At 34.5% G+C, this 25,496-nt stretch overlaps 1 protein-coding gene across 3 annotated transcripts in view; it reads left to right on the top strand.

Moving 5' to 3' along the window:
- The window catches only part of LOC106868371 (uncharacterized), a 192,797-nt gene that overhangs the window by 141,917 nt on the left and 25,384 nt on the right, over positions 1 to 25,496 (top strand). For 2 of the 3 annotated variants that reach the window (XM_052977663.2, XM_052977661.2), the window contains exons 8-9: positions 8,007 to 8,042; positions 24,000 to 24,101. In XM_052977663.2, coding sequence (XP_052833623.1) covers positions 8,007 to 8,042; positions 24,000 to 24,101 — 138 coding nt within the window. The remainder of the gene's footprint in view (positions 1 to 8,006; positions 8,043 to 23,999; positions 24,102 to 25,496) is intronic. The other variant, XM_052977662.2, reaches the window with a different exon arrangement.

Here is a 25,496-nt window from a genome sequence, read left to right as displayed (position 1 = left end):
TGCTGGAGCCACATAAAATGCACTCAGTCCACTCTGCAGACTGGTTGGTGTTAGGAACGGCATCCAACCATAAATACTTTACCAAAACAGTCAGATAGAAGACTACTCCTGGTAGTCTTCTACCTGACTGGCTCTTGTCAAACCATGTTTGCATGGAAGACGAACATTAAATGATGATGATGATGATGATGATATATAGGAGTGGCTGTGTGGTAAGTAGCTTGCTTACCAACCACATGGTTCCGGGTTCAGTCCCACTGCGTGGCAACTTGGGCAAGTGTCTTCTACTATAGCCTCAGGCCGACCAAAGCCTTGTGAGTGGATTTGGTAGACGGAAACTGAAAGAAGCCTGTCGTATATATGTGTGTATATATATATATATATATATATATATATATATATATATATATATGTATGTGTTTGTGTGTCTGTGTTTGTCCCCCCACCATTGCTTGACAACCGATGCTGGTGTGTTTACGTCCCCATAACTTAGTGGTTCGGAAAAAAGAGACCGATAGAATAAGTACTAGGCTTACAAAGAATAAGTCCTGGGGTTGATTTGCTCGACTAAAGGCGGTGCTCCAGCATGGCCGCAGTCAAATGACTGAAACAAGTAAAAGAGTAAAAGAATATATATATATATATATATATATATATATAGGCGTAGGAGTGACTGTGTGGTAAGTAGCTTGCTTACCAACCACATGGTTCCGAGTTCAGTCCCACTGCGTGGCACCTTGGGCAAGTGTCTTCTACTATAGCCTCGGGCCGACCAAAGCCTTGTGAGTGGATTTGGTAGACGGAAACTGAAAGAAGCCCATCGTATATATGTGTATATATATATATATGTGTGTGTGTGTATATGTTTGTGTGTCTGTGTTTGTCCCCCCAACATCGCTTGACAACCGATGCTGGTGTGTTTACATCCCCGTAACTTAGCGGTTCGGCTAAAGAGACCAATAGAATAAGTACTAGGCTTACAAAGAATAAGTTCTGGGGTCGATTAGCTCGACTAAAAGATGGTGCTCCAGCATGGCCACAGTCAAATGACTGAAACAAATAAAAGAGTAAAAGATATATATATATATATATATATATATATCAAACACAGGATAATGCCAATAATATAGCCTGAACAGGATAATCTGCAAAATAGGTGTAGTTTATCCTGTTCAGGCTATATTATTGGCATTATCCTGCGTTTGAGAATTTAAAATCACTTCTTTAACTTTCTAAGACATCTCAAAGCTTCTGAAAGCAAACTCCGTTTGTTTGTTTACGTTCATCGTAATTTGAATTTAATATATATATATATATATATATGCGTAACATTCCTTCATTAGACACTAAACTCCGCTTGCGAAGACATGGTGAGGCAAGTGAAATCGGAATCGAACCAAATTTGTAGGAACACTAGACTCGGCTTGCGGCTTGCAAAGACTTGTTTGGGCAAGCAAAAGCGAAATCGAGATGGCACCTGTACCAGTGTGGCACGTAAATAGCACCAGCGTGATCGTTACCAACGTCGCCTCCCTGGCACTTGTGCCAGTGGCACGTGAAAAGACATTCGGGCGAGATTATTGCCAATGCCAATGGACTGGCTCCTGTGAAGGTGGCATGTAAAATACACCATTTCGAGCATGGCCGTCGCCAGTACCGCCTGACTGGCCCTCGTGCCGGTGGCACGTAAAACACCCACTACACTCTCGGAGTGGTTGGCGTTAGGAAGGGCATCCAGCTGTAGAAACTCTGCCAAATCAGATTGGAGCCTGGTGTTGCCTCCTGGTCCACCAGTCCTCAGTCAAATCGTCCAACCCATGCTAGCATGGAAAGTGGACGTTAAACGATGATGATGATGATGATATATATATATATATATATATATATATATATATATATATATATCTGTATGTATGTAAGTATTTTAGGAAGTTGATTGTTATGGCCAATCAAGGAATGACCATTGGTCTTACACCGATAAAGTTCTTAGCCATATAGGCAACTCCTCAGACTCAAATGGCCAAAGGCACATAACCTCTCTAGAACTGGAAGGAGGATGACATCATGGTCAGTTAGTTTTGTAAACAAAAAATACATCCAGAATGGCCATGCAGGAGGTGTTAGAGGTGAGACAGGGTTGTCTCCCTTACACTAGTTTTTGCCATGGTGATATTCAAAGATGTTGCTATGGTTCTCTTCAACATGTAGGGAATTTCAAGCTTGCAGCAGGAAACATCTTAAATGAGGGCATTGACTTAGTTTTTCTTTCCTGAAGTTTGAAAAGATCCCTGGGTAAAGCAAGTTTTTTAGGATACTTGCTCTCTCTACCAAGCAAAGCTTACACCATTTGCTCCCGTTTAATTATGTATTGGATTCCTTCCTCTTTTAAGCACCATACATGGCTAGCCAGAGATGTGATGTTGGGCCTTTTTGGTATCCTAAAAGAGGACCTGTGGTTGTTCAGATGTTGCTTTAAAGGGACCTCATTTGAACAAACATATTACTGTGTCTGTGCACTGGATGTGCTCCCATCACTGATGTTTCTTTTGTTAACTCTAGGTTTGATGCCACTGTTGTTGCTACTGTAGTCACTTGCTGGAGTCACTGCCAATGCTGTTATTCCTGGATGTGGTCCTGGTGATCCCATTGTTGCTGGTGTAACTGTCATTTCCGGCTGCAATGTTGGTGTTGCTGTTACTATCATACATGTTAGTTTTGTCTCTGTTGCTTGATGTGCTGCCATCACAATTACCATTGTCAGTGGATGTGTCATTCCGACATAGGCTGTTGCTCTGGTTGCCTGTGCTGGCCATCACCACAGCCTATGATGTCCTCAGCTTCACATTGGGACCCCACTCTCACTAGACAGTCATTGTGTACCCTATATGAGCATCCTGCCTCTCCTCATGGCATATGGGTGCTCACTAAAATTCTCTTAATGCTGGCATGGAACTAAAAGAGTCTCTTAAGTTGTACATATTAAACAGACGTCCATGTCTGTATGACTGTGTGAAGTGTTTGTCCACCAATCCAAGGAAAATTCTTCTCACACACGTCTTAATTTTGAGAGAGAAAGGTGGGGCAAACCACCTTTACGTTTCTTGCTATAATCTTGAAATTCCTTATTCGTTGACTAGAACCAGGTCAGCAACATGGCAAGAACTGATGTAAGAGAGATAACTCTATCCCTTCTGTAACACCTACTCAACCATTCTGGATGTATTTTTTTTTTTTTATTACCAAACTAACTGACTGAGACATCTTCTCCCCTCCAGTTCTAAAGAGGTCATATGCTTTGGCCATTTGAGTCTGGCGAATTACCTATATGGGCAAGTGTTTCATAAGTGCAAAACCAATGGTCATTCTCTGACCAGCCATAACAGTCAACTTCCTAAAAAATGTATTCCTGTTCTAATGTTTTAGAGCAGTGTATTCCAAACTCTTCTGGTTTGTGACACACTTTTTAAACATAAATAATTTAGCAAGATACCAATTAAGTTTTATGCAAACCTAACGTTAATTATTTTAATATGATCGACTATGGCTATAAGATGCTGATGCACAAATTAATTTTAATAGTAGAACACGTCGAGAAAACCTTTCATTTATATTTTATAAATATATAATTTGTAAGCAAAATAAAATACATTTTCAAGAGAAATGTGAGTTATCATTAATCGATAATAATCTGTAAATATGTGCATGATGTTTTGCAAACAACTTGCACATGCAAGTGCTAGCAGTTGAGAACTTTGAATACCTGAAGCCAGCAAGTGTATGGGGTCATCAGGAGAGAATGCACACCATTTCAGGGCCTATCTCTCGATGGCATCAATGTGCAGCGGCCCCACTCACTGATATACTGATATGAGGCCCCGCTTGCTAGATCAACTGGTTATTAAATACAACTCAATATTCTTACTATTTCAGTGATGGGAAGAACAGAGATTTTGGTGGAATAGTAGATAATGATACTTGCATTTCACTATTAAGCATTTTCAAGTTTCCATGTTTTGATGTCTTTAAGTTTAGCATTGTTGAAAAAGATGCTTCACAAATGTATGTAGTAGAAAACTGCAAAAGAATTTGTAAAGCTTTTTTAGCTGGGTTTGGATGCTTCTTTGAAATACAAATCCAAAAGTTCTGTAAGTTCCCCTCTTCATAAATCAATAACAGACACTGATCATTCTTGATTTCGGCTAAGTTCTTCTTTTTCAGTGAAAAATCAATCATTGCAGTTGCAAGAAGTGGATTTATGATCCGACTGTAGTTTTCGATTTCAAAATTTGGAAAATAGTAATTATGTTTTTCTCATAGCAATGTTAAATGGTCAACAATTAACAAGCTGATCTCACATTTTAGTTCATACTCACAAGTTTTGGATAACATTTCAAAATTTCTTTCTTTTACTTTGTGTTTCTAAATTATGTTGTCTCTCATAGCACAAATTTTATCAGCCGATGTTAAGATATTTTCTGCTTTTCCCTGCAAACCTGTGCTAATTTTATTCAAATGTTCAAATATGTCCAAAAGATATGCTAACTTGGTTCATCTTGAATCAGATCATGGAATTCATTCTATTAATTTTCTTCAAAAAGTTTAAGCATCATTTCTCTCAATTCGTATACACGACAAAGCACACAACGTTTTGAAAGATAACAAACTGTGTGCATAATAGCAGTTTCTTGAAATTTGCTCCCATTTCTTTACAAATATGAGCAAATAATCTTGATTTAAGAGGTCTGCTTTTGATGTAATTGATCATTTGACCACTTCATTTATAACCCTTCATAAATTATTTCCAGCATTTTGTGCAATTAGTGCTTCATGATGCAAAAACAATGAGTAATTATAATATGTGTACTCTCTTTTTTTGCTAAAGTTGTAAAACCTTTTACTAAACCTGCCATTGAGGGTGCACCATCTGTGCATATTTCTACACAGTTTAACCATAACAAATTATTTTCCTCCATGAAGGAATTTAAAGCTTCAAAATTGTCTTTACCTCTAGTTCTAAATGGAAGTTCTAGACAGTACAAGAATTGTTCAATAGTTCAGTCATTAACCTACTGACATCTGTTGATTCTTCTAACTGCAATGCAAATATCATGTTATTATCTTGAAAAATATCCTTCATTTACAGCTTAATGTTATCAGACACATCTTGAATTCATCTTGCATTTGTGTCATCTGCCAGAAGAATTTTATTAACTTCTATCTCAAATTCTGGTCCAAACATTGTTTGAACAATAGCACAAGATTCCTTTATTGTACTTTCAGCAATATTATGTTGTCCCATGTTTTTGGCCTCTTGAGCTTTGTCTGATCTCTTCATTCTCTTTATGAACATTGATGACTGCTTTTTTTAGAGATTTTGAAAGTTCAATGAAGTATTTCACTGGTTTTGTTGACAAATTTCCGGGCCTAATGCTGAAATGATGCTTTAATTTGTTTGGTACCATACTTTCATTTGCAAGCATATCCCCACAAACTAAACACAGGGGACTAGGGTTATTTTCATTTCCAGAAAATACGAAGCCCAGTTTTATATAATCTTTGATGTATAAACAAGACTTAAAAATTTTTCCTGTGACCTTCCCACTCACTGAGGCAGATTGTTCAACAGTTGTTTGAGTGGTTTCCTTCACAGCTGTTAAATTTTGTTCATTGGAAATGTCATCTTCTGCAATTTTTCTTTTCTTAATTAAGAACTTATCTAATTTTTGGATAATTTAATTACAATTTATGAATAAAACTAAGCTGATTTATTATAAAATTATAACCAAACATGTAATTAATATTAGCAGCACTAAGCACGATAAAATAAGAAATGGCACATTGCACTTAATTAGAACACCCGATTCCTAGGGATAAGCCTGTAAGACTGATGAACAAGGGGCAAGTGTAGCATGAGTTTAATGGGATCTCATAATTATTAGTTCACCCTCAGTAATGGGTGATACCAGTATAGGTGAGCAATAACTTTAGGCAATTTGAAAGCAATTCCAGTGTGTTTCGCTCACTGAAACAAGTGCGGATATGAAAATTTGTAATTGATTTTCAATTTACTTTGGACAAGAGAGTAGCACTTGCAATATGTTCATTCTTTTACACTGAATAAAATACAATGAAAATGAGCATTGTATACTAAAGATTACTTGTGCCTTTTTTCTTTTTTTTTTAAGATCTCCTTCAAACATTAAGTGGGAAATGATAGCCAGTAGGTACATACATTGACATATTTTTTATGCTAACAAACAGATTCAGAAGAGCTGAAACAAACTGGTATTAGGTATTTTATATAAAGGTTTCCTGTATGTTTGCGACATACCTGGTGACACACTAATGTGTTGTGACGCACAGTTTGGAAAACACTGTTTTAGAGTATGCTTGTTTTTCAAATATATGAACTACGTGCAGCCATCTGTGTATGTGCATCTGAGCACATATATGTACTCATGTAGTTATGTTGTTGTGTCCATGTATATCTGCATATGGTAATGTATATAGGCATGTATATTGGAGTTTTTATAACTATTTATATGGTTTTATATACTTTTTATAGGCTTTTTTATGTGCCTTATATTTTTATATTATATTTTATTTATATTTGTATTGAATTTTGTAAATCTCTGAAGAGGCCTAGAAAATTGTGCATGTACCCCCATTACATCATTCTCATCTACTAATTACTCCAGCGTACGGGAGCTATAGAGATAGAATGGGGCATGCCAACGCTAGGCCGAAACAGCCGTAAGATTTTGTCCCTTCTCCAATTGCTAAATGTCCTTTAAATTTGAAATCCTAATTGTTGATATAACATGGTATGTCATAAGTGCCTGTATATTGTGTTTTTTGTCAATTTAGTTATAAAATAAACAGATTAATCAACGGAATACAGTATCTGCAAGTTGATGAGTACCTCATATTCCCCTCCATTTTCTTATTGCTATATATATATGTATAATAATAATAATAATAATAATAATAATAATAATAATAATAATAATAATAATAATATTTGGGATAAAAATCCAAATTTACAGGTAAAAACTCAAGTAAATTCAAATTATTAAAAAATAAAATAAAATTAAGTTTCACAGTATAATATATATATATATATGTATATAGTTTTAGGGAAAAGAACCAAGGTTCATGAAATCATCGATGAAAATCCACTGTCACATATAGAAAAATTAATAAGTAAAAGCACAATAAATAAGTATAATATAATACAAAGTAAATATCATAAGATAATGATAATAAAACGACTACACGTGTTTCATAACCAATTTTCAAATAGAAAGAATATTTAAATCGCATATAATATTCCTGTTAGATTGTATTATAATGGACGTAGGGTTGATTATGAAACGTTTATAATTTTGATATTTTTAATAATATTTTTCTATCTTAATATAATAGGTATTTTTATATACATTCATTTGTTATTTATTGTTAGTTGATATATACATTCTTTTATTATTATTATTGTTGTATTTTGACCTGAAGATTAGCTATATGTTTAAATAGAATTGATTTTCGATAGTTTTAATCGATTTAAATATTCTTTCTACTTGAAAATTGGTTATGAAACACGTGTAGTCGTTTTATTATCATTATCTTATGATATTTACTTTGTATTATATTATATTTATTTATTGTGCTTTTAATTATTAATTTTTCAATATGTGACAGTGGATTTTCATCGATGAGTTCATGAACCTTGGTTCTTTTCCCTAAAACTATATATATATACACATGTTCACATGCATATATACAAACATACTTGCACAGACACACACATCTATTTTTATTTGTCTGTCTATCTATCTTCCTTTCTTTCTTCTTTCAATAAGCCTCACCCAGTTTTTTGTCACTAAAATACACTTGCTAGTCATTGGCAAACTGCAACTATTTGTAGAAGTCATTCCATGATATTACTGCAGAGGAAATTTGAATTCAAAACTGTCATTCCCAAAAGATTTCTTAACAAATAAATTCAGATCAATTTTATATACTTTGATATTTCAGAATGTGTGGTGAGTATATAATTATAAATATCCTTCTCCCCATCACATTCACCATCATCATCATCATCATCATCATCACCCCACCAACAATGACATTATCTTAATTCTGAGACAGAGACCGTATTGGTCACAATCATAATCATCATTGTCATCATCATCACCACAGCCATCATTGCCACCACCACCACTATCACCTTGTAATAATTATAATGATTGCAGCAAAAAAAAAAACTATCTGATAGAAAAAAAAATTAAAGAAAAACTGTACTTATTGTAGCCCTCACCATGTACGTACATGAATTGTGTTGTTTAGTTCTTTTCAACTTTTCTTTTTAATCTTTAGTCTCATTCATCAATGCTCAGTTGTATTATTCTGCAGATTCTATTAATTTTTCAAGTCATCACTTTATGTCCAATGTGCTTTGAATGTTTATTTGTTAACTTATAAAATAATTATCTTTGCCCCATTTATAAACTAATTTCTAGTTCCAAAACGTAGCTTCTGTGTGATGATTGTTCATGTGGAACTAGTTTGTGTTTCTGAAGTGTTTTCAGCTTCTATAGAATGAATACATACATACATACGCGCGTGTGTGTGTGTGTGTGTGTAGAAGGTTGAAAAGGAACACATGTGTTGATATGTAAAAGGAAAATAAGATAAGGTAGAAAATGCTAAAATAATTTTATCATGAAGAACATTTTAATACCAATTTCAGTCTTTGTGACTCTTTCAACTTAGAGTAAAGCATGAAAAACAATTGAATTGTGGGAAAATTAAATTAAATGTATTTTTAAATATTTCAATAGTTTTCAAATACAAGGGATATTTTTTTTTCTGTCTTTCTCTGTCTCTCTTTTTTACTCTAGACAAATAAATACATGTGTGTATTTGTGCAAGTATGTTTATATATATGCATGTGAACATGTATATATGTATGTGCATATATGCATGTGAACATGCATATATGTATGTGCATATATATATATATATATATATATATATATATATATATATATATATAAATATATGCATGTATGTATGCATATATATTCTTTTAGGACTGCTACTACCTACTACCAAGCCTTTACAAGAGTAAAAGAGAGAGAGAGAGACAGACATATACATATCGTTGTAAAAAACATAAATCCAAAAGAAGCACACTCTAAGATGTAGAGCAGTATATATCAAAAGTAGGGAAGGCCAGTTTATGGGATTACCTTACGTTTCCCGTCCATAAAGAGTTTAGCTTTATGGCATATCATTAGATCCCAAAAACCTGTTGGCCCATGACCTCTTAAAAATATATTTTTATGGACGGGATATGTAAGGTAATCCCATAAACCAGCCTTCCCTATTTTTAATATATAATATATATATATATATATATATATATATATATATATATATATATATATATATATATATAGGTAAATAATAGGGTTGCCTCAATCCTTCAGGGGTAGTCTGAAGCATCCAAGCAATCAGGGGATGTTTAAATCCGGAGGCACTCCTGGAGATCACCTGTACGAGTACCGTCTTGGGTAGAGGGCATCCAGAGGCAGGTAATTTATTGTTTAAGCCGTAGTTTATAATTATATTTATGTGGAGAATGGAGCAACAAATACAAGAAGAAGCAATTCTGTTGGGCTAGTTAGCCGTTGTTTTATTGTGTGGAGGTTATGTAATGAGTCATTGTGGAGGTTGAGGTTATGTAGTGAGTCATTGTGAATGTTATGTAATAGTCATTTACGTACGTTTCAATCTAGCCAATGGTTTGGTAGATCTCATCAGAATGTTGAGGAGTATGTTAAGAGTTCGTTGTGCGAGAGATGTAGGAGAAGTGATTGGTGGGTATATTAATGTATATGGTGGTGTAATAATATCGATAGGTAAAGAAAGCCTTACGTTTTAGTTGAAGTTGTGTTGGTCTTCCTGTAAGGGGATGTAGGATGGGTGCTATTTAAGTTCATTATTCCGGTTTTAATCAAATGCATCTCCACGTGATTTTATGATTGAGGGATCCGTCGTATATTTATAACACCGGCGGTGTTAGTACAGGGAAGCAACCTTAAATTTAGGTGAAAAGGGGGCTAACTCTGGTCTTATTCGTATCTACTTATAATTAATAATACTTAGAGGGAAAGTTCTTTTATGCTTATTTAGTTTAGCTTAGGAGGTGTAGTGTATTATATATTTAATTATACTTGGAGAATGAGTATTTAGTAGCGTGAAGACAGATTAGACTAGATTCATATCTCCTGTTTAATAGGTCGTTCTTAGCCGTTAGGATCTCAAGGCACTCGGTTAAACAGAGCTGACAGCGTCTGTTAGTTGGGTTATAGGAATTAGCTACTTTTAGTATGTGCCACTTTAGTTTATATTCTATCTTATTGTTGTTTAGTTCCCAGATATACCTACTAAGCCCTGTTGAATTTGCCTTATTTCTGTTTTTAAAACTAGGTAGGTGCTCATTATTTGGTTTTTCGTGGCCCCAATGTAAGATTTAGTGTGGCTGTTTGTTTGTACGTCACATTGGTAAACTATATTATCTGTCTTGCATCTATTGGAGAAATTACATTTATTCCTGTCTCTACAGCCACATAGGTTGTAAGGGGTGTCTATATCTGTGTGTTGTTGTGTGGCCCTATTGTTTTTTCGGTGTGCGTCCCTCCTAGTAAGGGGTGTTGGATTAGGGTTGGAGTTAGTTCTATTATTTGGGGGGTTGTTGATTTGGTTGTTCGTGGTGTTTCTAGCTGTATAGAATGCGTCTAATTTCTTATTATTAATAGATGCTATTATGGTAGCTAAGTTACATGTCAGGCTGTGGCCTATTCTTATTTTGTTCTTAAATATTTCTGCGATGTTGGGGGGACAAACACAGACACACAAACACATACACACACATATATATATATATATACATATATATGATGGGCTTCTTTCAGTTTCCGTCTACCAAATCCTCTCACAAGGCTTTGGTCGGCCCGAGGCTATAGTAGAAGACACTTGCCCAAGATGCCACGCAGTGGGACTGAACCCGGGACCATGTGGTTGGTAATCAAGCTACTTACCACACAGCCACTCCTACGCCTATATATATTTATTTTTATTTATTTTTATTTCTCTTTTTTACTTGGTCATGCTGGAGCACCACCTTTTGTCAAACAAACTGACCTCAGAATTTATTCTTTATAAGCCTAGTACTTACTTTATCGGTGTCTTTCGCCAAACTGCGAAGTTACAAAGACGTAAACACGCCAACATCATTTGTCAAGCGATGGTAGGGGGTGGACAAACACAAAGACACTCACACATAAATATATACACTCGTACATATATATATATATATATATATATATATATATATATATATATATATATACACTCGTACATATATATATATATATATATATATATACTAGCAGTATAACCTGACCTTGTCCGGGTGTGACTTATTACGCCATCTACGATAAGTCTTGCTAGCTGAAAATCAACTAAAAAAGAAAGCCTTACAACGAAAAAACCTTTATGATGTAAATATGTTCATAATTCAAAAGATGATGAAATTAATAGGGAAAGTCTGAAGGCTGTTTTGCGTAACATTATTAAGTGTACGTAAATTTCATCCGTCTAATTGGCTATAGAAATGCTTGTGCAAAACAACTTTTTGCGCTGCCCTAATTATACATACCAGGGTAATCCCTTTTCGCAGGAGCTAGGACAGCAATTTGTGATAAAGCAATTGCTGGCAATCTGTTGCTACACAGTTTTGCCAGAATTCTATCAGATTGGGCAGAAGATGTTGATGCACCATTTTGCATTATGTTCAAAATAGCTTCTGGAATGTGGTGAATTGCTGCAGTCTGTTGCTGTCATTTTAAACCGGTTGCTGTCTTTCCCCAGCAAACTCTCTTTGGAGGCATAATCTACAAAAGTTATAATAGATGGCAGGGTCAGTAATTTTCACATTTCTGTAATTTTTCAGATTAACACCCGCACGATTACCCAACCCTAAGCCTAAAACCCTAAACCTAACCCTAACACTAACCCTAACCCTGACCCTAAAACCATAACCATAACACTAATCATAGCCCTAACTGTAACCCTAGCCCTAAGCCCTAACCCTAAACCCTTACCCTGACCCTAAGACCCTAACCCTAACACCCTAGTGAAAATCGTGGTATATTTACAAAACATTGACTAACATGAGTTATATTTTACTGAATGATTGTGTGCTTGCACGTGTATGCGTTTGAGAGAGCGAGAGAGGAAGAGGTAGAGAGAAGGGGAGAAAGGAATAGAGGTAGTTAAAAGTTTTCTTATGACAGTTTCTCTTCACTGCCTATTGCTTCATTAGAAATCTAAGGATGCACATAAGCACATAATAGAGAAAAATGAAACAAATATGGACGACTTGCTCCGAAACACCACTGAGTGGGGAACACTTCTCAAAAATAACCTGCAGTTGTTTCCTTCAAAATTCCTACATGCTTGAAATGTACATACATCAAGGTATATTTGTAGAAAATTTCACGAAAAAATATTCATTTTCCTGGAAGCTAAGAGGAATTTAAGTGGAATTTCCGAAAATTGTCCCCCACCCCCTCCCAAAACACTACAGATGCACATACATACATAATAGAGAAAAATGAAACAAATATGGACGATTTGTTCCGATTAAATATTTTTTTAATATTTAATATTCTTTTATTTGTTTCAGTCAGTTAACTGCAGCCATGCTGGAGTACTGCTTTTAGTCAAACAAATCGACCTCAGGACTTTTTTTTTAGCCTAGTACTTATTCTATCAGTCACTTTTGCTGAACTGCTAAATTACAGGGACATAAACACACCAGCATCAGTTATCAAGCAATGGTGGGGGGGGACAAACACAGACACACACACACACACACACACACACACACACACACACACACACACACACATATATATATATAACAGGCTTCTTTCAGTTATCGTTAACCAAATTTACTCACAAGGCTTTGGTCGACCCGTGGCTAGAGTAGAAGACACTTGCCCAAGGTGCCATGCAGTGGGACTGAACCTGGAACCGTGTGGCTGGTAAGCAAACTTCTTACCATACAGCCACTCCTGCACCTATGTACAGGGTTATTCAAAAAGAATGAACCCAGTATTTTATTAAGGAAAACTTCAGCTAAGTCACAAGTATTTACTCACAATCCACTTTTATTTCCTGTCAATGTAGCCACCACCTGTAACACAGGCAACATTAATGTGATAACAGAATTCTTCCCAGATGCATATCAGCATATCACAATCAACTGAGTTGATCTCTGTTGTTATTTGATGTTTAAGGTCATCAAAGTTAGTGGGTAGTGGTGGAACATAAACACGATCTTTCACATATCCCCACAAGAAAAAATCACACTGTGAGGTCCGGGGATCCACAAAGAACAAGGTCTTGGGCTCCTTTCCAACCAATCTATTGCTGGGGAACATTTTCATTTAAAAAAGCTCAAACCATCAGGTTCCAATGGAGTAGTGCTCCATCTTGTTGAAAAATGAATTCATGCGAATCTGCTTGCAGTGAAGTGAAGAGCCAGTTTTGGAGCATGTCGAGATAGGTTTGTGCTGTAATGAGGTTTCCTTCAAAGAAAAAGGGATTATAAACCTTGTCCTGAGACACAGCACAGAAGATGTTCACCTTAGGGTAATCTCTTTTATGCTCAACTGTTCCATGTGCGTGTTTTGTTCCTCAAATATGCACATTCCCCAAATACACACATTGACTGTGCCGCTCAAGTGAAAAGTTACTTCATCACCAAAAATTAAACATGAAATGAAAGTTTCGTCTTCCATCATCTCCATCCGATTCCTCTTGTCATCATTGGTAAATGCTTGAACGAGGCATAGTCTGTATGGTTTCAAATGTAGACCTCTTCTTCTTAGCACACACCAGATAGTGGATTGAGGGATCACAGGCTCATGGCTAGCTCAGTTTGTGGACTTCCGCAGGCTCCTCTCAAATGCAGCATGGATTCTCACCACTTGTTTCTCTGAAACTCGTGGTCGTCCTGGACTTCTTCCTTTACACAAGCACCCACCCTCTTGAAACTGTTGAAACCACCACTGAGTGTTCTTAGGAGAGGATGGATTAATGTTGAATTAACTTCAAAAAGCACGCTGCACCATGACTACCGAATTTGTTTTCACAAACTTGAGAACGCGGAATGCTTTTTGTTGAGGACCCACCATTCTGAGTGTAAACACACAACTGAAAGTTGCTGGAAGAATGTTGCGACTACAGTGCTCCTGTGGCAGCCATTCAAAACTTAGAAAACTCCACCGCTACCCACTAACCTCGATACCCTTAAACATTGAATAACAGCGATCAACTCAGTGGATCGTGATATGCTGATACGCATCTGGGAGGTATTCTCTTATATCATTAATGTTGCCTGTGTTACAGGTGGTGGCCACATTGAACACTTGTAAAACAGGAAAGAGAAGTTGATTGTGAGTAAATACTTGTAACTTAGCTGGGGTTTTCTATTAATTTCTTTTATTAACATATTGGGTAGTGAAGTCAGTTCATTCTTTTTGAATAACCCTGCATATATATATATATATATATATATATATATATATATATATATATATAATTAAATACATATAAGTATACATATATGTATATATATATATATATTAGAAAAAATAATAAGGTATTCAGAGATCTGGATGGTTGTACATTTACAGATTTTTATTAATATGTCACATGTTTTCATAAATCATATATCTACTCTAATAGATTCTTCAAATCTGAAGAATCTATTAGAGTAGATGCAAGTGCTAGGCGTTAGGAAGGGCATCAAGCTGTAGAAACTCTGCCAAATCAGATTGAAGCCTGGTGTCGCCTCCTGGTCCACCAGTCCTCAGTCAAATCGTCCAACCCATGCTAGCATGGAAAGCGGACGTTAAACGACGATGATGATGATGATGATGAATACCTGTACATCACCTCCAAACCTTCTAATATATATATATATATATATATATATATATATATATATGATTAATCAGTTGTTGGATTTGTTAGGATCAAGGACACCAGGAAAGTGTTGAGATTAGCGCATAAATATACATAACCTATACATACATATCTCCATATATACATATACATACATGTAGGTTCATGACCTGATGCAATTTCTAGACCCAGCTTGGGAAGGTTCCAGGTATGATGTTTGCATAAAAGAGGAATACAAATGAGTTTAAATGTCCACTACAGCTGTTTTGGATGAATTGTTCGATTACAATATCATGAAAACACTTTTTTCATCAGGTGATTAAAATTTAGTTAGGAGAGAAAAATTCCATGATGTAAGATCATCCTTTCTGTTAGCCATCTTCAAAGAGATGGCTCATCTCTTTGATGATGGCTAACAAAGAGGATTGTTCTACATGTAATTTTTTTCTCATTATTTTAATCACCTGATGAAAACAGTCTTTTCATGATGTAATTGTTGTAATCAATCTAATCATCAATAAAAAAGATACCTGAAACAGCTGTAGTGAACCTTTAAACCCATATGTGTTATATATATATATATATGTGTGTGTGTGTGTGTGTGTGTGTGTGTGTATACACACACACACACACATGTGTGCATGTATATAAATCCATTTATCTATCTGTCTGTCTATCTGACTATCTGTCTATATATATATATATATATATATATATATATATATATATATATATATATATATATATATATATATATATATATATATATATGTGTGTGTGTGTGTGTGTGTGTGTGTGTATCACAGTTACCACTTTCCGGTCATTTACAGTCACTGCCAGCATGTATGTATACAATTTATGTATGCTTACAGCAGTAACAGAGCTCTTCAGCTCTTATTTCTAGCAGTATAGGTGTTCTAATACCCTCAGTCATATTTGATGACAATTATTGTTTTACTTTTTGGTGAAACCTGCTAACTAGCTACCTCATTTAATTATATAATTATATATATATATATATATATATACAGAGAGAGAGAGAGAGAGAGGTGGGGGCAATCCAATTCCTGCTAGAGAATTACTTCAATGAACTCCCACATCACATCAAAAATGAATTCATAATAGAAGGGCTAAAATTTATCTTGGAGAAAAACTTCTTCATATTTAATGACAACTTCTATTGACAGAAATTGGGGACTGTGATGGGCACGTGAATGCCCCCCCCCCACTCCTTTGCTAACCTAGTCATGGGGTACCTAGAAATCAATCTTTAAGTAAGGTACTAAAAAAAAACAGAAAACTCATTCTCCCTATACATAGAAAATAACTGGAAAAGAGATCTAGATGACTGTTTCATTTTTAGGCATGAAAGTATAGAGACTTGAAGAATTTCAAGCACTTCTGAATGAACTTGACATAAACATTCAATTTATGATGGAATATAGCCACCAACAGCTTCCATTCCTCAACATCCTCATTAAGAAATCGAATAACAAAATAGAAACAGACATATACTATAAGCCCATGCACTCCAAGAAATATCAACTGTTCAACTCATGCCACCCCAGGCATACTAGGATGAATATCCATTACAACCTGACATATTATCTGATAGAAGCACCAGAGACACATGACTACATGAGCTAAAGGATACACTTATCAGCAGGAACTACCCACCATCACCAATTGATATAGGCTTTCAACGTACCCTACAACTCAACATCCACGAACTCAGACACTCCAAACTAAAGAAGAATTTACAACCAAAAGCCCTACCATACATACCCATACATAACCCCCTAAACAAGAGGCCTTCAACACCATCTTCCAGAACATCCCTTTACTAAAAAGGGACCATAGAATGGACCAAATCCTCCAAACGCACACCATCATAAAGAGCAAAAGACAGCCCAAGTCAATGAAAAGTCTTCTAACACAGGCCCAAGTACACTCAGCAACAACATTGAAACCCACTGTGAAAAAATGCAGAAGACCTAACTGTGGTGTATGTGTCAACCTAATTGAGGGATTGGGATTCTCTTTCAAACAGGGTCAACGTTTTACAGTGGAAAGCAACTTCAGATGTGCTTTGGAAAACCTAATATATGTATTAACTTGTTCAGGGTGTCAAGAACAATATATTGGCCAAACTAAAAATAGTCTATGCCAGAGGATGATAGTACATAGATCCCAGATTAAAATACAAGAATACAGAAAAATAGGATTAAGCGAGCACATCGATATTTGAGCCACTAATGAACAACCCAACTTTAGAATTTTTCAGGGACAGCACATTAGCAAAGAAGCATATTTTATCGCAAAATATAAACCTATTTTGAATGTTTCCACCTCAGATGAAACTACTACAAGAATTTAGAACAATTCCAACCACTACTGCTACGACCACAACAAGTCACATTTAGGTCATTTGACCATTAAAGAAGATTCCATGAACAATCTACCCCACTCCTGTATTTTTCTTTTCTTTTTTCTCCTTCCTCTTCTTTCCCGACTCTTACTTCTCTTCCTTTTTCATCTTCTTCTTCTTCTTCTTCTTCTTCTTCTTCTTCTCCTTCTCCTCTTTCTTCTTCTTCTTCTTCTTCTTTATCTTCTCCTCTCTTGACTGCTCCTGCTTAAACCAGCAATTCTTTGTACTCATAAAACTATTCCTTCAGATTTACTACTACCTACCTACTAAGCATTCACAAAGAAAGAATGAGAGAGAGGGGCAGACTATTTGAAGAAATATTTACCTATTTGAAGTCTATGGAAATATTTACAAAACATTTCACTTAATTTCTTTTTTCTCCAATTTAATTGTTTCTTTTATTGTTTCTTTCAGTTGAAAAAGTTTAAAAAATGGAAACCAGATCTAAAATTTCATGATAAAATTATTTTAGCATTTTCTACCTTGTCTTATTTTCATTATATATATATATATATATAAATAAAAGAATGAGATAAAGAGGCCAATGGTATCAGTAAATTTATATTTTATGTAGAGTGTCTTACAACTAAATTTACTTATGCTATTGGTCTCTTTATTTCATTCTTTTATATATATACACACGCTAATACACAACCCATGTTATATTCCCCACTCATGTTGCAACCACATCGGGCAAAACTAGTTGGTATACAGCACTTACTTGGTATTACCTGTATCTTCAGGGTTCGGTTGACTCCATTACCCTTCGTAACCTTTATATATATATATATATATATATATATATATATATATATATATAACGCAAGAGAGTTAGGGGTCGAGGATTCAACCCACTAAGGGATAGTATCTATCCAATATACTGCTGGGAGGGTACCCAATTATTGTTACACTAGTGTTATACCAAGTGTAATAAGTGGGTGCGGGTAAAAAGGGGGGGGGTTATTTTACCCTAAATTTATATAGCAATTAGAAAATGGAGGAGAATATGCGGTACCCATCAACTTTCAGACAGTGTATTCCGTTGAATTAATTTATTTATTTAGTAACTAAAATGACAAAAACCACAATATACAAATGCTTATGACATACCATGTTATATTAACAACCAAGGTTACAAATATAAAGTACATTAGGAATTTGAGAATAAACAGAAGCTTACAGCTGTTTCGGCCTAGCGTTGGCATGCCCCATTCTATTCGAATAGTTCCTGCCAGAGTAATTAGCAGATGAAATGCTGAAATGGGGGTACATGCATGATTCGCTAGGCCTCTTCAGAGATTCACAAAAATTCAACACAAATATAAAGTAAAAAATAAAAATAAAAATAAAATAGAAATAAATATAAGAATACAGTAAAAATAAAATAAATAAATGAAAAATGAAAATATAAAAATATAAGGCACATAAAAAAGCCTACAAACAGTATATAAGGTCATACAAATAGTTATAGACACTCCAATACACATGTCTGTGTCTGTGTGCATAACCATACTTGGATATCAAAGGATTCAAAAGCATATATATATATGTGAGTACATGTGTGTGTCCAGATGTATGTCAATAGTCACTGCCACCACATTTGAGGGGGAATATACATATATATATATATATATATATATATATATATATATATATATATATATATATATATATATCCCTTCACACATACGTACACACATACACATATGTATACACAGATATTCACATACGTACATGGTCACTGGCACCAACGTTATTCGTTGTGTTTTGAAGGCTGTTTATATATTTATATAATAGGGTATACGTGGGTGCAACTAAAAATAGTATGAAACAAAGACTTAATTATCACAATTATACATTTAGGAACAGGAATAGAAGAAATTCTACCGGATTAAGTAGCTACATATGGGATCTCAAAGATAAGGGTATAAACTTTAACCTACACTGGGAAATATTAACATCTACACCTGCATACAATAATAAAAATAGAAAATGCTTATTATGCATAAACGAAATTTTTTTCCTAATTAGGGCCAAAATTCCGCTTATTAACAATTTGAAGGGACACAACGTTTCATGCCTTCATAGAAATGGATACACCTTCTCTAAATTCAAGTAGAACATGATATTAAGATACCGCCCCTGATTTAATAGTATTTATTTAAGCTAACCACTATTTCTATGCTATATTATAGGAGATCAAATTGTGTTATCTGCATATATATAATTAATATAAATAAAACCTAGTACTAAAGAGCCACATCTGGTTTAATGATAACTAATAAGACCTTACTGACATTGCATTAGCTAACATTTGATATTTAAGTAGACATATATAAATAAGCATATATACCTAGCTTGATATACTCACGTAGAGGTAGGCATACATACACAAGAGAATAGTCAGCACTATAAGTACTACCTCTGTATTAATATAGGTATCTATAGGTATAGGTATGTGTGTATGTATATGCACACATAGATGTATCTACATGTGTTGTTATTATTGTTGTTGTTGCTGTTATTACTATAAATACTACTCCTGTGTTTACTCATTTGTGTATTTACTTATTTGTTGGTATATGTATGCATATTACTATTGGTATTGTTGTTGGTTTTTATTACTATAAATACTCCTCATGTGTGTATTCACCTGCATGTCTATTTGCTTGTTAGTGCATATGTGTGTGTGTATGTGCATATATATGTATGTATATATATATATATATATATGTATATGTATGTATATGTGTGTATGTATGTGTGTGGGTACGTGTGTACATATGAATGTACTGATTGATGGATATACAGTTGTGTATGTATGCACATGTATGAGTGTATGTGAGGGTACATAATATGTATATATGAGTGTAGGTGGGTGTGTATATGTATGTGCATATATGCATATATATGTGGGTGTATGTATTGATATGTGTGTATGTATATATATGTGGATGTGTGTATCTATTGGTGTATATGTATATATATGTGGATGTGTGTATATATTGGTGTATATGTATATATATGTGTGTGCGTATGTGTGTATGTCCGAGTGTGGGTATATGCATACCTGTGTACTTACAATCATCCATGGGAATGTCGTATGCTTGTAGATGTATATGCACATGTATATATGCATATGTGTATGCACATTTTGAGTGTGTATGTATGAGGATGTAGGAGTAACTGTCTCCTACGTGCTAGGGCCCCAGGTACTCAACGATATTCTGCCATGGTTTGGACGGTTTTATTCATTGATTGTTTGTTTGGTCAATTATTGTTTACTTATCTACTCATTTAAACCAATGTATTAATTAACTAGTTAGTTATGTAGGATACGGTATGGTGATGGTGCTGGTGCTGGTGGTGGCAGCAGTAACAGTGATAATTAATTATTTGATTATGTAAGTCAACGGTAGTTAGGTAGGATACTCAAATCTTAGGGTCATCCCCATTCACTATTATCTCTATAGTAATTAACGCCCCAAACAGTGGAAATAATGAAATACAATTACACGTAAATTCACTAAGTTTATAAATAACCAGCATAATGGTTTATTAGTTGAGTGTATCTACTAAAAATAGAATACTTCTAAGCGTGTAATATACATAAGGATAGTTATTTATTTATTTATTTCTATCTGCATATAGACTTCTTAATAACCTATTCAATAACTCATCTAACCCTTGTATTTGTATATACACTCCATCTATATAAGTATATAGTGGAATGAAGGGATGTGTGCGTGTGTATGTATATGTGTATATACATATATGTACGCGTGTATATAGATATAAATATATATAGCACGCGCGCGCGTGTGTGTGTGTGTGTAAGTGTACATATGCATGCGCGCCCTAACCCTCTTGACTGGTTAGCATCTATCCAACCGTAGCTAAGCCTAGGTAGTTTTAAACAATAGTTGTCCAATTAGATGAGAGGAATTAACTGTATAATTTAACCCTCCCCAAATAGCAGCAGAATCTCTCATACCCACTGAAAGGAATGACCTGATCCCCCTACGCAGAAAAATAACGGAGCACCTCACCACAAAGTTCGAAAGTTGGCATATTATTATTATTATTGTTGTTGTTGTTGTTGTTATTATCATCATCATCATTATCACTATTATTATTGCTATTAGAGTATTAATGACTCCCCTGGAAAGAACTTCCACATAGACCCATCCACCACCTACAGAACTGACACACACGCACGCACTCAGCAAATTTTTAAAAAAATATAAACAGCCTTCAAAACCCAACGAATAACGTTGGTGCCAGTGACCATGTACGTATGTGAATATCTGTGTATACATATGTGTATGTGTGTACGTATGTGTGAGGGGATAGATATATATATATATGTATATTCCCCCTCAAATGTGGTGGCAGTGACTGTTGACATACATCTGGACACACACATGTACTCACATATATATATATGCTTTTGAATCCTTTGATATCCAAGTATGGTTATGCACACAGACACAGACATGTGTATTGGAGTGTCTATAACTATTTGTATGACCTTATATACTGTTTGTAGGCTTTTTTATGTGCCTTATATTTTTATATTTTCATTTTTCATTTATTTATTTTATTTTTACTGTATTCTTATATTTATTTCTATTTTATTTTTATTTTTATTTTTTACTTTATATTTGTGTTGAATTTTTGTGAATCTCTGAAGAGGCCTAGCGAATCATGCATGTACCCCCATTTCAGTATTTCAACTGCTAATTACTCCGTCAGGAGCTATTTGGATAGAATGGGGCATGCCAACGCTAGGCCGAAACAGCTGTAAGCTTCTGTTTATTCTCAAATTCCTAATGTACTTTATATTTGTAACCTTGATTGTTAATATAACATGGTATGTCATAAGCATTTGTATATTGTGGTTTTTGTCATTTTAGTTACTAAATAAATTAATTAATTCAACGGAATACACTGTCTGCAAGTCGATGGGTACCGCATTTTCTCCTCCATTTTCTAATTGCTATATATATATATATATATATATATATATATATATATATATACATACAAATATTAAATGAAATAGAGAAATAGAATTGACTAACTAAAAATTTACTTACATTAGAATATAATATACTATAAAAAATATAATATAAGATAGCAAATATTTTTTAAAAACTCATATAAAGCCAATGATTTGTTTCAACTTATATACAGTAGTGAATTTATAAAAAATTCCTATCTATGTATATAAGCCTCTTGAGGGCCTTGGTTAAAAAAACATACAAAATTCCATGTAAGTATTGCCAAATTGCAAAAATACTTATTATGTATTTAAATTATTAATGCTCATGCTTCTAAACATAGGTATTTTTTAATCAATATTTTTACAATCTGGTAGTCCTTACATGGAATTTCGTATGTTTTGTTTTTTTAACCAAGGCCCTAAGAGGCCAGTGTACATAGATAGGAATTTTTTATAAATTCACCACTGTATATAAGTCAAAACAAATTGCTGGTTTTATATGTGTTTTTTCTAAAATTTGTTATGTTATCTTATATCATATATTTTTCATATTATATTATATTACATTATAATGTAAATAAATTTTTCGTTTGTCAATTGTATATCTATATTTCTTTTAATATTTGTATATTATAATTATACCCTTTTATCTGTGGTATTCAACTGTTATACCAGTGAATAGGATGTTTTAGATCCTTTTGAAGGAAATGTTTTTTCCGTCATTTGGTTTATATATATATATATATACACACACACACACACACACACACACACACACACACACACACACACACCACTAGCATCATCATTTCATGTTCACTTTCCATGTTTGGATGGTTTGGACGGTTTGACAAAGTCCATTGGGTCAGAGAATGACATCTTGCTCCAATGTCAGTTCTTGCATATCTTCTACATCTGGATGTCCTTTACAGAGTGTACTGGGTGATTTTTTTTCTCATGGCACCAGCATTTGTGAAGTAACCTTTTAACCTGTAAGACTAAAGAACCCCATCAGTTGTGAGCAAAATTATGAGAAATTGAGATGGTTTTATGTGACACCTTAATAGGTTAAAGCATGATGGGAAGAACAAAAAGGCGGTCAGAGAAAATAACTCAAAGGCATCCAGTAGCATGAATTTGGACTACAAAGTTTATAGAGGTGTAGTGAATGTCCCATACACAATAAATTCTTAATTTATTAGAATTATCTCCACACTCAGAGAATGAAATAAAATAAAAAAACTGATAATAATCATTAGCAAAACTGAAAGAGAAGGGGAGATAATTTCAAGAAATGATGAATTTCACAGTTGAAGAAATATGCTTTTGGTAAAAGGGCGATCTGATATTTGTTTATGTGTGTTACGGGTTGTTTGTTGGCTGTGTATGTGTGTGTGTGTGCCTATGTGTTTGGTTTTATTTTGTGTTTGCGTGTGTTTATGCATAGTCTGTTTTTTCTTTGTAAGTATATGTATATAGTTGCCATTTCTTAACATCTGTCTCTGTCTCATTTTGTCATGCCAGTTAAATGTCAACTTCTGCCTGAGTGAGTTCACTGACAGTCTTACAGAGAAGTTGCTGGCCCTAATCCAGTTTTACACTATGGACCCACTTTACCTGTCACATGTGAGTAAACAACCAGAGACTGGACCATTATTTGCTTCAATAATTTCCACTGCATGCCTGTCTATCCTCCTGCTCATCTGTCATGCGTGTGGGTTTGTATGTGTATCTATCAATCTGTGTGTGTGTGTGTGTGTGTGTGTGTGTGTGTATGAACTTTAAGTTAGTTAAAATATGATTGTGACATATTTCAACTTCTAAAGTCACTACAGTTACCATGGAGAAAAAATTTCTCTCTTATGGCAAAAAAGGTGTAAAAACACCATATCTATCCATTGCTGCCCCCTGCCGGATTCCTAAATCCGTTTCTAGCTCTTTAGCCATATTCAATGGAAAATACCAAAGAGAGACAAATCTGAGTCAACTTAAAGTTGTAGCTTTAACTAAAACACAGTCAACAACATTGACTAATTTGCACCAATAGACTGCCAGGTCAGGAAAAATTTACAGCAGTATCAGCACCAAGCAGTGTTTAGACATAAGTGAACTTTAGGTTGGTTAAGATATGTTTATGATATATTTAAACTTCTAGATTAAGACTTAAAGCTATGGCTTTAATTAAGTCTGTTCAGAAATGGCTCTCAGAGGGGAAGAAGTGGTTAAGAAGAAACCAAATAAATTATCGAACATGTGATAAAACGCTGATGATGATATACATATAAATGTATGTATATTTGAGAAAATGAGTAGAGAAGCTTTTTAGAGGACAATTTTTAATTTGAAGCTTGAAACTCATACCAGAATCGTTCACTGTAAACATTATTATTAAAACAAAAATTGTCCCCCAAAAAGCTATCTCTACTCATTTTTTCAAATGTATAATACTGTACCATCATAAGAAATGTTACAGTTTGACTGAAAGCTTGGGAGTGGCAGAGGCAGTAGCAAAATATCTTCATGTAACACAACACATACATTTAAATAGATAGGGTTTTTCTATGGATGTGGGCAGTACTTGTCACCACAATCTTTTGGATATCTCTGAGACATGGTTCTTCTGGGATGTTATCTAGATGTTTCTAACATCCCCTTTTTATCATACCTAGGGCACCTATTATAACAAGAACAGTTCTCACTTTAAGATGACATATCTTTTGTATTTCAATTTGCAGCTCCTTATGTTTATTTAATTTGTCAAATTCCTTTAGAGATATATTTTTATCAGTGGGAACACTGACATCTATTAGTCTACAGGTGTTTCCTTCACTGTCTTCAATAATTATGTCTAGACGATTAACCTGGATCATTCCGTCAGCATTGACTGGAAAATTCCAGACGACAGTGACATTTTTACCTTCAACAACTGGCTCAGGGTGATGTTCATACCAGTAAACAGGAGTGCTGATTTTGTAGTGTTTACATATTTTCCAATGTAAATACTGTCCTATCCTATTGTGG

This window comes from Octopus bimaculoides, chromosome 28 (genome assembly GCF_046866305.1).
Source record: "Octopus bimaculoides isolate indiv1 chromosome 28, ASM4686630v1, whole genome shotgun sequence".
NCBI classification, from domain to species: Eukaryota; Metazoa; Mollusca; class Cephalopoda; order Octopoda; family Octopodidae; genus Octopus; species Octopus bimaculoides.
Note: the sequence above shows the minus strand (reverse complement) of the source record. Positions and strands in the feature narration are given on the sequence as shown.